The sequence below is a fragment of the Chelonia mydas genome, chromosome 8 (genome assembly GCF_015237465.2).
Source record: "Chelonia mydas isolate rCheMyd1 chromosome 8, rCheMyd1.pri.v2, whole genome shotgun sequence".
NCBI lineage: Eukaryota > Metazoa > Chordata > Testudines > Cheloniidae > Chelonia > Chelonia mydas.
In genome coordinates, this window is record NC_057854.1 from 43,748,928 (window position 1) to 43,763,211 (window position 14,284).

At 51.8% G+C, this 14,284-nt stretch overlaps 1 protein-coding gene across 18 annotated transcripts in view; it reads left to right on the forward strand.

The window, feature by feature from the left end:
• Positions 1–14,284, forward strand: part of LOC102931917 (myomegalin) — a 155,816-nt gene that overhangs the window by 104,506 nt on the left and 37,026 nt on the right. For 17 of the 18 annotated variants that reach the window (XM_043552527.1, XM_037907666.2, XM_043552523.1 and 14 more), the window contains 2 exons: positions 10,119–10,201; positions 10,549–10,772. In XM_043552527.1, the coding sequence (XP_043408462.1) occupies positions 10,119–10,201; positions 10,549–10,772 (307 nt within the window). Of the gene's footprint in view, positions 1–10,118; positions 10,202–10,548; positions 10,773–12,946; positions 13,517–14,284 lie in introns of those variants that run through there. The other variant, XM_037907673.2, reaches the window with a different exon arrangement.

The following is a 14,284-nucleotide window of genomic DNA, read 5'->3' on the forward strand; positions in this document are numbered from 1 at the left end:
GTCCAAATATAGCGTGTCTGCTACATCCCCTTCAGCCACTGAGCCTAGTGAAAAAAGCACTCGGCTTTGTGTGGCAAAATCTTGATGTACCAATGCACGGTTCCTGCTTGCTCATGATTCTGATAGCTGAGAGATGTGTAGTGGTTTCCCCCATCCTCCATTACTTTACTCTCGGGGTACAGAAGGAGAATGGCCAGATCCCTTTTCTTTCCTTGGGGGGACATGGTGGAGCATTTGCTTTTCTCCAATCTTCTGATCCTTCCCCATTTTTTGGATCAAAAATTGAATTCCCGGCAGCCAACAGTGATCTCCTGAGGGCAGGGGGGAGCAGAATATGCAGGCCCTGATTCTTGTGCCAATTCTGGTTCGCTGGTTATCCCAGAAGCCATTGCAAAGGTAGACAGTGGAGTCTAAACATTCCTGTGTAGCTGCAAATAAACAGTTTGTCCATTGACTAGCTCACCCACAGGCCCAGAGAAGCCGTCTCCTTGTTAAAAGGTGCTCTCTCCAGAGTCTGTCTGTGTTACCTGTAGCCACCCCTATCAGTACATACTGCTCTTAAAGTCTCTTGTGCCAGCCAGAATGGGGGTACCATGCTTCGCACTCAGGCAGCATTTACACTTGCTACACTGGTGCAAGGCAACGGGAATTAGGTCCAGAGATGGCAAAGATGGTGAGATTAATAGATTCCAAGGCCAGAAGGGACCAAATATGTGACCTAACAGTTACCTGGTAGGTTATTTTTAGCCCATCCACTGCCACTCTCCCTCTGGAGCCTCTCTGGAGTTCTTCCCTGTGACGTAGTGTCAGCGCTTTGTCCAGGCCAGTGTAAATACCAGCAGCGATGGGACTGCTGTCCCAGGAAGTCTGTTCCATGGTCTAAGGACAGATCTCCCTGGCAGACCTGTCTTCCTGATTGTTTCAATTCTCCTTTTTAAAAAACTGTTGCTTCTCCCCCGGCCTGGATAATTCCCCTCTCCGCAGGGTTTTTGCACCCTTTAGGTGTTGGTAGACTTCTACCAAGTTACCCCTTTTTTTGTCATCTAAAGAAGCAGTGCATATTGGGCTCTTCTGGTACAAAGAATCCTTTACAGCAGGCTCAGGCCCCGTTATTCTGGGCATCAGGCAGCCCCAGCTGCAGAGATGTCTCCAGCGCCCTGCTCAGCTGCATTCCTTGCTCCAGTTCTCTCCTATGATTGCTTGTTAATGACTCACCACTTTGTCATACACGATAGGCTAGTTTCGTGCACACCGGGGTCCCATACCTCCCTGCTCTGCACATGCAGCTCCCAATCCCATTGGGTTTTCCTTTGCAGCCCCATCGCACACTCATCGCTGGCTTGCTGTCCTGTCACATCTTTGTGTTCCTATTGCCATAATCTCCCACTAGATACTTTTCTCCCTTCCAGCTGTCTTTGTTTTTCATTTCTCAGAACTGACTCCCCTTGAGTTATTTCCTGACAATGTTTTTAACCTCAGAAGGGACCTCTTGAGTGATTTCTGTTTCTTCTGGAGTGTAGGCCACATCCCCCCTAGCTGCTGTCATTTGGGGGGGTCTGTCACAGCTCTGTTTGCTCTTCCCTAGTCATTCATGGATGTGCTAAATAAGAGCAGACAGAGTCCCAACCAAGGAGCACTTCACTGGAGTATGGGTGGGGCTCAGCGCGTGTGTCAGAGAGAGTGAATCTGAAGGATATTCTGAGACAAGCATTGGTGTCCACCCATCTGTCCCCAGCCATCCCCTCCCCCCAAAAGCAGGGTTGCAACTCAATGGGGTTCAGACTAAGGCGGTGGCAATATTCGGTATGAAGTGTCTTTATGCTAATGCTGGAAGCTTAAAACTTCAACTGAGTCAGCTGAAATACTTGGCTTGGGAAAAGGAGGTGAGTGGTGTTAGTATTTCATGCCATTGGGTGACCCTGACTCCCGGCTGTGTGAGAGAACTAGGTTAGGCTGCTGGAGAGGATGAGCTGTGCTATATAAAAAGCAGTCATACATGGTATGGAAAGATTGCTCCATACTGGAGATGACCAAGGTCTATTGCTTTAAAAATCCCAGGGGCCAGAACATAAGAACGGCCATACTGCATCAGACCAAAGATCCATCTAGCCCAGTATCCTGTCTTCCAACAGTGGCCAATGTTAGGTGCCCCAGAGGGAATGAACAGAGCAGGTAATCATCAAGTGATTCGTTCCCTGTCGTCTGTTTCCAGTTTCCGGCAAACAGAGCTAGGGACACCATCCCTGCCCATCCTGGCTAATAGCCATTGATGGAACTATCCTCCATTAACTTATCTAGTTCTTTTTTGAACCCTTTTATAGTCTTGGCCTTTACAACATTCTCTGGCAAGGAGTTCCACAGGTTGACTGTGTTGTGTGAAAAAATACTTCCTTTTGTTTGTTTTTAAATCTGCTGCCTATTAATTTCAGAAGGACACAACTGGTGCACTGCAGGTCTCCCAGGTGTGGTGGCAACAAGGGGCCAGCTTGGCTGGTGTGCCTCCATGCAGCCCCATTGCCCTCAGGGGAGCTGTGCTGATGTGCACCAGCTAAAACTGCTCTAAGGGTCCAAATATGTTAAGAGATGAGGGAAATCACAAAACTGGGCCTGCTCCTGCTGCCTTTGACATGGATGGGAGCAGAACAAGCCTTGTGCTACTACCGCTCTAAGTCCTCTTCTGTTAGGTGCTACAAGTGCAATCTCAGCTGGGCAAGGTTTTGCAAAGCAATTTGGTACCCTGTCTGCCTGCTTTTTAGACCCCCATATTTGTGCCTGCCTGGACAGGTGGTGAGCTCTGCGGGGAGGCTAGCTAAGACACTGTAATAGAGGTGCAGAGAGTTTGCAGAAGCACAGGAAAACCAGTAAAATCTATGGGCCTGATTCATGGGTGCTGTGGAGGTGCCGAAGCCAATAAAACCAGCTTTATGAGCCTACCTGGGCATTCCCCTCTGTGCAGGAGGAAACCCAATGTGCAGAGAACCCATGTAGCAGCTCACTCAGGTGCCCTCTTGCAGCCCCCCTCCCCTGTGACATGCTAAAGTGGGTGTGACCAAAGCAGCGTATTCCTCCAGCTATTCCTGGCTACTGAGTGGCCCCTGGAGGATGTGGACAGTGGGGAGCAGCTTAGGAGAGGCTTGAGGTTGCTCTAAGAGTGGGGCCAAACTAGCACCTCGCTAGCCCCAGCAGCGGGATACTGCCCCTTTGCTCTTCGCCAGAAACAGCCATCCTAGTGGTAGGAAGCCAGCAGGCTGCCTGGGTGCGGGACCCCACGTTCCCAAGGATCGTGAAAATGGGGAAAGCATCGCAATTAGGTGCATTTATTGGCATGACTCTTCAGACAATGATAGTGAAAATCATCCCAGTGCGGCCTTGCCAAAGACTGAAGCCACTAAAGGGGAAGCTTGAGTGCAGTAAATCGTCAGGGCTGGCTGGTATTGGCTGAGGGTCAGAAGGGAATGATGTGTGAAGATACGAATATTCACTGTGGGGCTTGATCCTGAAATGCGCTGAGCTGGGGAGAGCTCTCACCTTTTCCTAAGGCCCAGGAGCCAGGGAGACTACACTGCGGGCCTTGTATGCTCACCTGCTTGGGGTCCCAGAGGAAATTACTGGGGAGACCCTGGTAATGCAGCTGATTCAGAGGCTCTTTCTCTCAGGTTTGGCTACAGGAGGGCCCTGAGGAGGATCAGGCTCCCTGAGTGCGGCTGGGCAGGAGAGCAAACATAGGGACACTGCAGAAGGGGAACCTGGCAGAGTGCAAATGATGCTTGTCCCCGTGCAGGAGAGTGCAAGGAACAGGATGTGCCCCCCCCCCCCAGCTTTGCAAAGGGCTGCTCCAGGATGTGAAGTTCAAAGAGATGCTGGGTGGGGCTTGTTCACGGCTTGCAGAAGGGCAGAGCAATGCCAGGCTAGCCAAAAGAGGGCTTTGCTAATACACTAGGGGAGCAAATAAATTAGAGTAAGTATTGAGAAGGGGAAGGAAAATGTTGGAGCTAGGAAACTGCTTTTTAAAATCTCACTATGTAAACTTGTTTGGCCCATTAGGCAGTAAAGGAAACCCTTCTGATAATTAGTGATCGCTGCAGAGCAGAGAGGGAATGCTTTGCAGAATATGCCAGTGAGTCCAAGTCACCTGCAACCTAGACTAACAGGGAAATTAACGAGTTTACTGAATCACGGCTAACTATTTGAACAAGCATGGGGAAAAGCCAGTGTGGATCCAATTTTCAAGTCAGGAAAAGGAGAGCAGCCCTGCCAATTACCAGCTGGTAAGTTCAACTTCTTTCCATAGCAAAATGTTGGACCAGATATTAAGAGAAAAAAGATCTGTAAAGATGGAAGGGATATTGAAACCAAGAGCAATAAGCAGCAGGGGGGATTTCAAGCAATGAATCCTCAGAATGCCGGTATAGCGCTTTGTTTAGAGACGTCCAATACCCCAGGTAGACTGCAGCAGGCTGTACTTATATGGTATGAGAGGGAGAGAGAGAGTTCTCACTGCTCAAAGAAACTGCAGCAGAGTCCTGCTGGTAACAACTACGTCTAAACTGTAGTAGCTGGCATGGGTCGGACCCTAGCACTAGCACAGAGAGAACCAAAAGGTAGAAACGGCAGCACGTGGGGCTGGGAGGTGGTTCTTAGTAGGGTGCTGCAATGATCAGTGTTAGGGCTGGTTTTATGAATGAGCTGGACTAGCAGGAAATGACCCTGAAATTTGCAGTGATACTGTACTGGCAGGCCATGTGAAAATCAGCTGCTGTTAGAACGGCACACAGGCCATTTTAAACAAAGACTTGATCTGGAAAATGCAACTCTAATGCATCTTGGGCAAACTAAGTCCCGCCTATTTCATGGGAGTGAGCCATGGGGAAAGTGTAATGCCAAAAAAAGAGTACTTGAGTGGGCAGACAGATAGGTTTGAATCTGAAATGGCTGGAAAGCACCAGTGAGAATAGGCGCTGCCTATGTGACTGTGATGGAACAGAGAGGAGAGGGTCCCTCGCTGCTCCACTGAAACAGCAGCAGGAATCCTGGGACAGGTTTAGGGCCCTGGCTGCTACAGCTCCTGTGTGCCACTCCAGTGGACATGGGGTTCTGAAGGCAAGTCGGGGGGGAAGCCCCCAGGGGCTTCCCCCGGTGCAGAGCCAGCAATGGACCTTTGCTCTCCCCTCTCATCCCCCAGGCAAGGGGTATGTGAGGAGCAAGAAGGGATGTGGCGGTCAGAATGCTCTGAGCTCAGGCAGGTTTGATCTGCACAGCAGCCCACAGCCAGCTGAGAGAGACTACATAAATCGGAGCTGTGGGGAGACAGATTAAACTCACTGCCACCCACATGTACCTTCCTGGGTGTCTGTCCTGCTGTGTATGGATCCCTCCAAACAAGTATATAGGCAAGTTAGTGCAGAGGGCAGCAGGTCTGAATCAAGTGCCTTAGCATGGAAGGATAAAAATAGCACTGAATGTTTTGTAATAAAACCTCTCTCTACCATTTCTAAATATAGGCTGTCTGTGAAATATTTGGCCTATCCAGAATACGTGGCAAGTCCATCCTCAACTGGACAGTGCTCAGCACTGTCTGCTGGAGCCCTGATTCAAACAAGAGCCATCTGAATTTTCCCTAAATCTGCCTGCCAGAAACTGGGACTAGCTGACTGGGGATGGATCACTCAGTAAATTGTCCTGTTCTGTTCACTCCCTCAATATTGGAAGACAGGATACTAGGTTAGATGGACCTCTGGTCTGAGCTGCTACGGCTGTTCTTATGTTTGCCTTGAAGTCTGAAAAGTGTATTTTACTTACACTCTTATATGGAAAAGCTCCCTCTGGGGCTCTGCCCACATTAAAACGTGGGGGGAGAGGACAGCCCAATGCCAAGACCAATGGTGCAGTCTTGATGCTGTTGAAGTCAGTTTTGAGTTCAACAGAGCCAGGATTTCTCCATCAGCATGGAGAATGGCTGCTGCAGCAAGTTCTGGGCATGTGAAAACCGGGAGCTCTGTGGAAGCTTTTGCAACTGTAACTCTAGCGGGAGCAAAGGAGTGCAAACCATTGAAACAGACTGATTGGAAAAGGCAGCAGAGCACTGAGTTGGGGGAGTTCGCTAATAACACTGGAAGGCAGAAGGGAAGTGCCTGGCAAGGCATGTTAACGAAATAGACTGGATTTTTCAGCTCTATTGATGGTCTCTGAAATGATGGGATCCTCTGAGGATAGGAATGGAGAAGCTGTCGGAGGTGGCTCCAGAGGGCACCTGGCCAGTGTACAGTGAACTAGGATGCATGAGTACCTTGGAACAGGGACAGAACTGGGCTCAGCTTTGATAGACTTGTAAGAAAAAGATTAACTGAAATGGTGCCCGTCCCAAGGCAGGTTGCAAAGATGGCTGGGTGGGGAGAAAATGGAGGCTTGGAAAAGACTCGATTGAGATACTGAACATCGTGAAGGGAAATTTAGAAGCTCGACTGGTCCCTCTGCTCATTCTGCCTCACATAGCAGGAAAAACCCCTGGTTCTTGCATAAATGGTGTTAAATTCAGAGCAAAGAAAAGCTCTGTTCACACAGTTTCTGAATTCACTGCCTGTATGTCAGAGTCTAGAATCTGTGAGTTTATGGACAAGGAGCTAAAATAAATGTAATCAAATCTCATGCTTCAGGGCATCAATTTAGCTTCTGCCGTGACCAGGCAGCAGTTCTCACCATGTGTGGCACTGACAATTAGCCAGGTGCTGTGTGAGTAGAGTTGTCTTCCCCTGAAATCCCCAGTGTTGCTTTAATGACAGAGGGTGGATCCCAGACTTGGCAGCCCACTGGCCAGCTCTGGTCCAGTGGGAGTGGGAAGGAATGGAGAGCACTTGGCATGCCATGGTCAGCAGAGGTAACTGTCCCACCCTGCTCCAGCCATTGGGGGTGGCTCTGCCCTGCTGCCCACCAGGCCACTCCCGAAAGCCGCAGTGCTTCGCCCAGGTCGCAGGGTCTCCTGTCCCATTAACATATTCCCTAACTAGGCTCAGATAAAGCCCTGGGCCCTCCTTGTGGGACAGACAAGGGTGTCTCCCTCAGCACCCTCTGTGGTGCGGGGCTGTACACTGCCCTGTGTCTGACCTCCTGGTTCTGGAGCTGGAAGTGCCTGCTGCCCCCTCCTCACAATCCATAGAAGAATCTGGGGCCACTTCCCCGCACCCATGCCGAGAGCCAGGGCGGGCAGAGGGAGTCAGAGCCTGGAGACTACCCTGTGTGTTCGCCCCCCGGTACAGCTACTGGGTGCAACCCCCTGAGAAGCTGGGGACTCTGCTGGGTGGGCTAGAAAGGGCAGGTGGGTGAGGGGCACAACCATCTCCAGCCAACCTTGGAGCAGCTGCACCCCCCTTTCCAAAAGCAAAGACCCCGGGAGTGAGCCCTGGTGAATGAGAGCCTCCGATACAAGAAACCGGGGCTCCCCACCTTGTAACTTGAGAAACAGCCAGGGACTGGGGGAGGCTGAGGACCCTGACCCCCTCGTAGTGATACCCCATGAGAGGCTGGGGTTGCCGTGACCCTGGGATAGGCCAGAGGCAGCCTGGCTCTGGCTGAGTCAATAGGACTAAAGCAGAGCAACCATACCATGCTCTGCTGCCAGCGCCCTGCTCTGCCAGCCTGTGGAGGGAGGAGAGCCCTGTCAGCTGCATGGCAAGGACAGCACTCCCCTCCAGCGCTCTGCCCTCAGTGCTGTTGGTGCTAAACGTGGGCGATCCGGCCTGGGGCGATGGACAGCCTGCAGCACTGATGCTCAGATGGCTGGGTATGTGCTGGGGTGATTCACTCTGCCCTGTAACCTCTCTCTTTGCTGCTGAAATTGGAGCAGGCGGAGCCAGGTCCACGGCATGTGGGAGTCGGTGTTGATCTGTCAAAGGCAGTGGAGTGGTGTTGATTTGCACCGGTTGAGGACCAGGCGCAGCGCTGCTGTTTCCTGTGGCTGACGCCAAACCTCCCTGAGATGTTCACTCCCAGCAATGGCCTGTTGCTGGGCTCCTTGCTGCCCTGGGACCAGTCGGTGACCTGTCAGTTCCTGGCTTTTCCCTTCCTGTCCTGATGGGTCTTGCCAAGCCCTAGGCAGCTGGTGTCAGGAACCACAATTGACAGGCAGAGCAGAGTCTGGCGGAGCCTTGGTGGTTGTGAGGCTTGGTGCTCTTGGGCAGAAGAGTGCCTGGAGGCTGAGAAGCCCTTGGCTGTGCGGTAAGCTGTCTGGGGTGAGGGCACCAGGGAGCAGAGAGCTTGTAACACTATTATTATCCTCTGTTAGTACTGCAGTAGCACCTGATAGCTCCAGTCCTGACCCAGAGGGTTATTGCAAAGCTTGTTTGGTTGGGGTCCCATTGGGTCCCACCTTCATCACTTCCCCTCTCCCTTTTGGACCAGACCCCTCTTGGCCGATCACTGTGCCTGCAGTTTTATTCTGCTTGTCATTGCACTGTAATGAGGGCATGCAGTGTCCCTGGGTCTGCAGCACCGCAGTGTGTGCTACACTGGAGTCGTTGCCTGTCTAGCACCCTCCCCAGGGCCTTGGGAGCAGTGTTCCCTCTAATTTTTCCCACCCATGTGTGAAATGAATTTTGTGATGTGCACCAGTGTGGAGGTGATGTGTGACACGTAACAAAATTCATGTGGTGGGGCCAAGGAGTTCCAAGTGTGGGAGGGGGCTCAGGGCTAGGGCAGAGGGTTGGGATTCAGGGGTGTGAGGGCTCCAGCTAGGGGTGCGGGCTCTGGGGTGGGGCCCGGAGTGAGGGACTCAGAGCTGAGGCAGAGGGTTGCGGTACAGGGCTGTGAGGACTCCGGCTGGGGGAATGGGCTCTGGGGTGGGGCTGGGGTAGAGGGTTGGGTTTAGGGGGTGAGGGCTGTGGCTGGGGGTGCAGGCTCTGGGGTGGGGCTGGGGATGAGGAGTTTGGGGTGCACCTGGGCTGGGGGGGGGGGAAGTCACCTCTCCCCACCACGGCAGCTCTGGGCCTGGGGCTGCAGGATAGGTGCCCCTCCCTTGGCCCCTGCAGGTCGGGCCGGGGCTAGGTTCAGAGTGGGGTGCCCCAGCAGCGGCAAGTCTGGGCCGGGGCTGGGTTTGGGAAGGGTGCCCTGTGACAGTTCTGGGCTGGGCCACTGCGGCTGGATCTGGGCACAGCCACCCGGGTTCACACCGCACTGCCCCAGCTACATTTGGGTCTGGGCCATGAAACACCACCTTGGCCATGGCTGGATCCGGGCCGCGCCACCCCAGCCACATTCGGACCAGGGTAGGGCCACCCCAGCTGTGGCAGGTCCAGGCTGTGGCATAGTTGGGGCTGGAGTGCCGCCCCAGCCATGGCAGGTTGGGGGTCGGGCTAGGTTTGGACCCGGGGAAGGGTGCCCCTCCCCCAGCCACGGTGGGTCCCTGGGAGGGTTCCCTGAGCACCTGCATGGTGCTAAATAGGCTGCTGTGTGGCAGCATGGCCATGCAGCTTACAGGGAACTTAGCTTGGGAGCTGCGTGCCTTCCCTCTCAGGCTCCCTGGAGCAAGGAGAGGCCATCCAGGCATGGGGGGAACTGCAGGGAGCTGGGCGGGAATGGGCCTCATGCATGGCATTGTGTGGGGGCGGGGCGGGAGGGGGAATGCATGCAGCTCTTGTTTGCTGGGAAAGGGCAGGAATGCGCACAGGGCATCTCCTGCAGAAGGGCCCGTGGTCCTGAGTCTCTGGGAAGCCAGGAATTGGGCCTAGCTTGCCTGTGGCTGGCTGTGTCAGAGGGCACCATGAGGTGCAGATTGCTGGGGTGGGTATTTTCCTGGGCAGGGCTGGGTCAGCCTCACATACTGCTGCTCCAGGCCCAGAGGCAGTTCGGGGAGTGCAGGTAGACTTCCCTGCAGCATCCCCACAGGGACAGGGACTGGCCTCCAGAGCCATATGGGGGTGCCTGGCGCAGGGAGGGAGTGGGGCCATGTCCCAGGGTGGGAGCAAGTGGCCTGGCTCAGTCCTTTGTTTCTAGCCACTGTGGGGTCTTGGCGGCGTTCCCCACACTGGGTGCCTGCAGAGCGGCTGGGCTAGTGGGAATGCTGATGAGGTTGGAAGAGCCTGGGTTGTTCTCACTCTGAGTGCTTCACAGCCTGGTGTCTCTGCTAGGTCAGCCTGGACGGGAATACGCCGGGGACATCAGTGCTGAAGGCATCAAGGGGGAGGCGCCGCCCAGAGCCGCAAGCCAGCAGGTGAGTCCAAGAGATGCGCCGCTCTGCTGAGGTGCTGCCAGAGCTCGGCCAGAGTGGGGTGGCCAGGGGAGCTCCTGGAAGGACCCAGGGCAGATTGTCTTGGAGCTGTGCAGCTGACCTGAGACGTGCTCATTGCTAAACGCTGGGAGTCAGGTTGGCTGCTTTGACCAGCTGAGAACCAGGAACTGGTGAAGAAATCCAGCAGGAACCAAAGGCCTTTGGGTGCAGCTTCCAGGGTCAGTGCTTTAAAGGCCTCCCTGGGCACCGTCCAGCCCTGCCCCAGGCAGCTCAGTGACACATTAGCCCTTCACAATAACCTCTCCTATGGCACCATGCTTCCCCTCTAGACCAGGCAAGGGCTTCCTGAGAAGAGTCCGGTGGCCAAGGCAGCGCAACCCGATCTCCTCACCCTGGCTCCCCTGGAGAGGGAGAGCAGCCTGCAGGCAGAGCTCCTCCGCGTCAGAGCCAAGAACCAGCAGCTCCTGGAGCAGAAGGCGAAGGTGGTAGGGGAGCTGTGGGAACTGAAGACTCTGATGGAGGAAGCTGGTTTCTCATCTCTCTCTCCCATCAGGTAGGACAGGCCGATGCAATTTGGGCATGAGAGCCTGGGGTCACGAGAGCATGTGAGGGCATCCGGCTGCAGGGCAAGGAGGGAGTACAGACTCTGTGTTACCCTCACACTTTAGGGCACTTCACCGTTACCCTTCTGTGGGCTCAAGGCATAACCTAGTTAATTTTGGCACCCTCACCCTTATCCATTTCCTAGGGCTCCCGGCAAAAGGCACCTGCCTATAACCATTTCCTAGGGCTCAGGGCCTAATCTTCTGTGGGTTTGTGTGGCCTGTTGCCAGTGAAAGAGCCTTACACAGTAATAGCCTTAACCTCTATTTATTAACAGTCACCAAAACAGAATGCACATGCTAAGCATACCATGCTCACCACTCCCAATAAGGCAGACAAACTTTTCCTGGTGGCCAGTCAGGATCAGGTCATCCAGGGACTCCAGCTTCTGCACAGTGTGATTGGCAGGGTGTTGGAGTGTGGCAGCTCTGGTCTTGGGGTTAGGTTCGAGAGAACTTCTGTTTGGACCCCAGTTTATATAGTTACATTTGAGTCCTGCTTAGCTCTGCCTTAACCAATCATTTTAAACTGAAGTCCCACAGAACAGTGTTTTTCACCCATCCTAGCCCATTACAAAACAGTTCTTTACCCAATCAGACCCCACCACCTTAGTTGATTTAAATCTTGTAAAATTAGTTATGCAACCGACAGAAACAATCAAAGAACCAGACAGGGACCCTACAGATAAACAATAGAGAATTGGGGACTGTAAAGTCAAACAATAAAGAAATAGAGATTTCACAATCACAGCTGTTGATAAGTGATTCCTTGCCAGGCAGAATGCATCAAACAAAGTTTTCTTAAGATCTGTTTCTTCGTCTGGTGATGGTTGGTACTATTAGGATAGGAGCCTCCTTAACAGCCCTTCACATTGTTTTTATGTAATTTAGATAGAACGTGACGATGTGACTCTCTGCTTCTTAGCTCATGGCTGCTGCTCTCCTAATGTGGCTGCTGCTGCTTACTGTAGAAGAAGGCCTTGGACCTTACAATCCTCCCCTTAATGACACTTTTACCAAAGCCATCATTACTATTACAGGAGTCCAGCACTCAGACCTGTTGAGCTTGATCTTGCCTCCTGGGTATAATTAACAAGGGCCTTATTTGACTTTGTATGCCAGCTTCCTGTATTCTCTGAACAGTTCTCTTCATCCAGCAAGCCAAAGCTATTATGCTCACTATTCGAGCCAACTGGATTCCAATGATCACCACGATGGGGTGAACCATTATATTTAGCATACCAGTTGCAGAAGGCAACCACCCTAACAGTGTTTCCCAGCAAGAGCGATCTCCTGCATCTACAATAGTTTTCAGCACCTGGATGACTTTTGTATTATCATGCGGTACTTCAATACATATTTGCTTTCCTGTCTGCGCAACATGTTGTAGATGTGAATATAACATAGGATGGGCCAACAATTTCCTTATCATGATCTTATTCATGGCTATATGAACCTCAATTCTAAGGTTACAGGTGTTACATTGTGATACAACTGTGGTTTAAACTTTAAGTAGTTTACAGTCCACAAGGAAACATAGTATTCAAAATCACAATTTACAATTTTTGTAATAGTGCAAAAACATCTATTAACTAAATAAGTCATAAAATACAATTCCTTATACTATACTACTACTCTTGCACAGTGATTCCTAACACAAACACATCCCCTTCCTGCATATATAACAGCTGACTTTTGTTCAATGAATACATCAAATGTACATCTTTGGGTCCCTTTGGTTTGAGCATAAAAACATTGATCTCTTTTTTGTAAATTTTGATCCTCACACACACATCCCAAATTTTCATGGGCCACACACTGAAACAAGTCAATGGTTTTCCATTGTTGATGTTCTTTATATGCCCAGGAATGATGATCAGCGGAATACATAACCAAATTTTTTTGTTAGCGGGATTCCTACAGGTACCGCCGGATATATATCAGTAGTTAGACCGCCGGATATATATCAGTAGTTAGACCGCCGGATATATATCAGTAGTTAGACAGGGGTGTTCTTAGAACCATTTGGTCTTTATTCAGTGTAAAGTTTACCAATTTGCACCATACCATTAATTGTCTTTCCCATCCTGTAACATTTTTCTAACAACTTTTTTATTTCCAAAAGCAAATTTCCTTGCTTGCCTTCCCGAATCATTTGGACAACCAATTGCTGACTTATTCCTTGGGCCTGTGTACAGGCTAATGCTAAGGACACATTTTCTTGAATTGTTCCTGTCAAGGCTGATTCCCCACTCCAGCACTTCGAGTGCAGAAGGTGAGGGCCCTGAAGGACTCTAAAAATTAATACTTGCCACTCCAGGCTTGTATTAAACCCCCAAGGCTACAGCTTTTCTCTGACCTTGGATTGGTAGATGCTGCCACCACCCAAGTGCAAAACCCATGCCGCCCAGAGGATTCAGAGGGCCTGGGCCAAAGCAATTTCCATAAAAAAAAGTTAGTTTTTGCCACCCCAAGCAGCGAAGAAAAAAAAAAGAAAAACCCAAGTCGTGCCGCCGAAGAAAGAAGAGGACAGGAGGACCCGCCGCCGAATTGCCGCAGAAGGCTGAAGCGGAGCGATTGAGCTGCCGCCAAAGTGCCGCTGCTGAGGAAGAGAGGGACTGAAAGACCCGCCGCCGAATTGTTGCCGAAATTGCCCCCACCCTGTCTGCGGGGCCCAGGGCCTGGGGCAGATTGCCCCCCTATCCCCCCCCCATATGGGCGGCCCTGGCAAAACCCCTTTGAGAACCCAGGAAGGCACACTTGGGAATTCCTTTCTGTGGGGTACCCTCAAGCCCTTTCACCCCCACTCCAGGGAAGAGCTGCGGAAGAAGAAGAAAAAAAAAAGGAAATCAGCTGTTGCCACCAGCTAATTAAACAACATGTGCACAGACCTCTTAAGACACAAAAATCCAATTCTGTTCTTAAAAAAGGTAAATTTTATTAATAAAAAAAAGAAGAAAATACATCTGGGAATTTAGGCTTTTGCTAGATTTAAAAAAAAAACAACTCCAAGGATTAAGCATCAAGAATCACTTTCTTGAGGTCCAGCTTAAAGGTTAAAAGCAAAACAAAAGCACCTGGGGTTAGCACAGAGGAATCCACGAGCCATAAAGAAATAAAAGGGAGAAACCTAACTGTGTCTTCCTAGATCAGGGGTGGGCAAACTTTTTGGCCCTAGGGCCACATCGGGTACAGAAATTGTATGGAGGGCAGGGTAGGGAAGGCCCCCGCCCCCATCCCAGCCCCCCGGAACTCCCACCCCCATCCAACCCCCCCTGCTCCCCACCCCTGACTGTCCCCCGGGACTCTTGCATCCTATCCAAACACCCCTGCTCTCTGCCCCTTGACCATCCCCCCCGGGACCCCTCCATCCAATCGCCCCTCTGGGGCCCCCCGCCCCCTGTCCAAACTTCCCTACTCTCCCCGCCCCATGTTACCTGTGGGGTAGGGGAAAGGGGGGCTC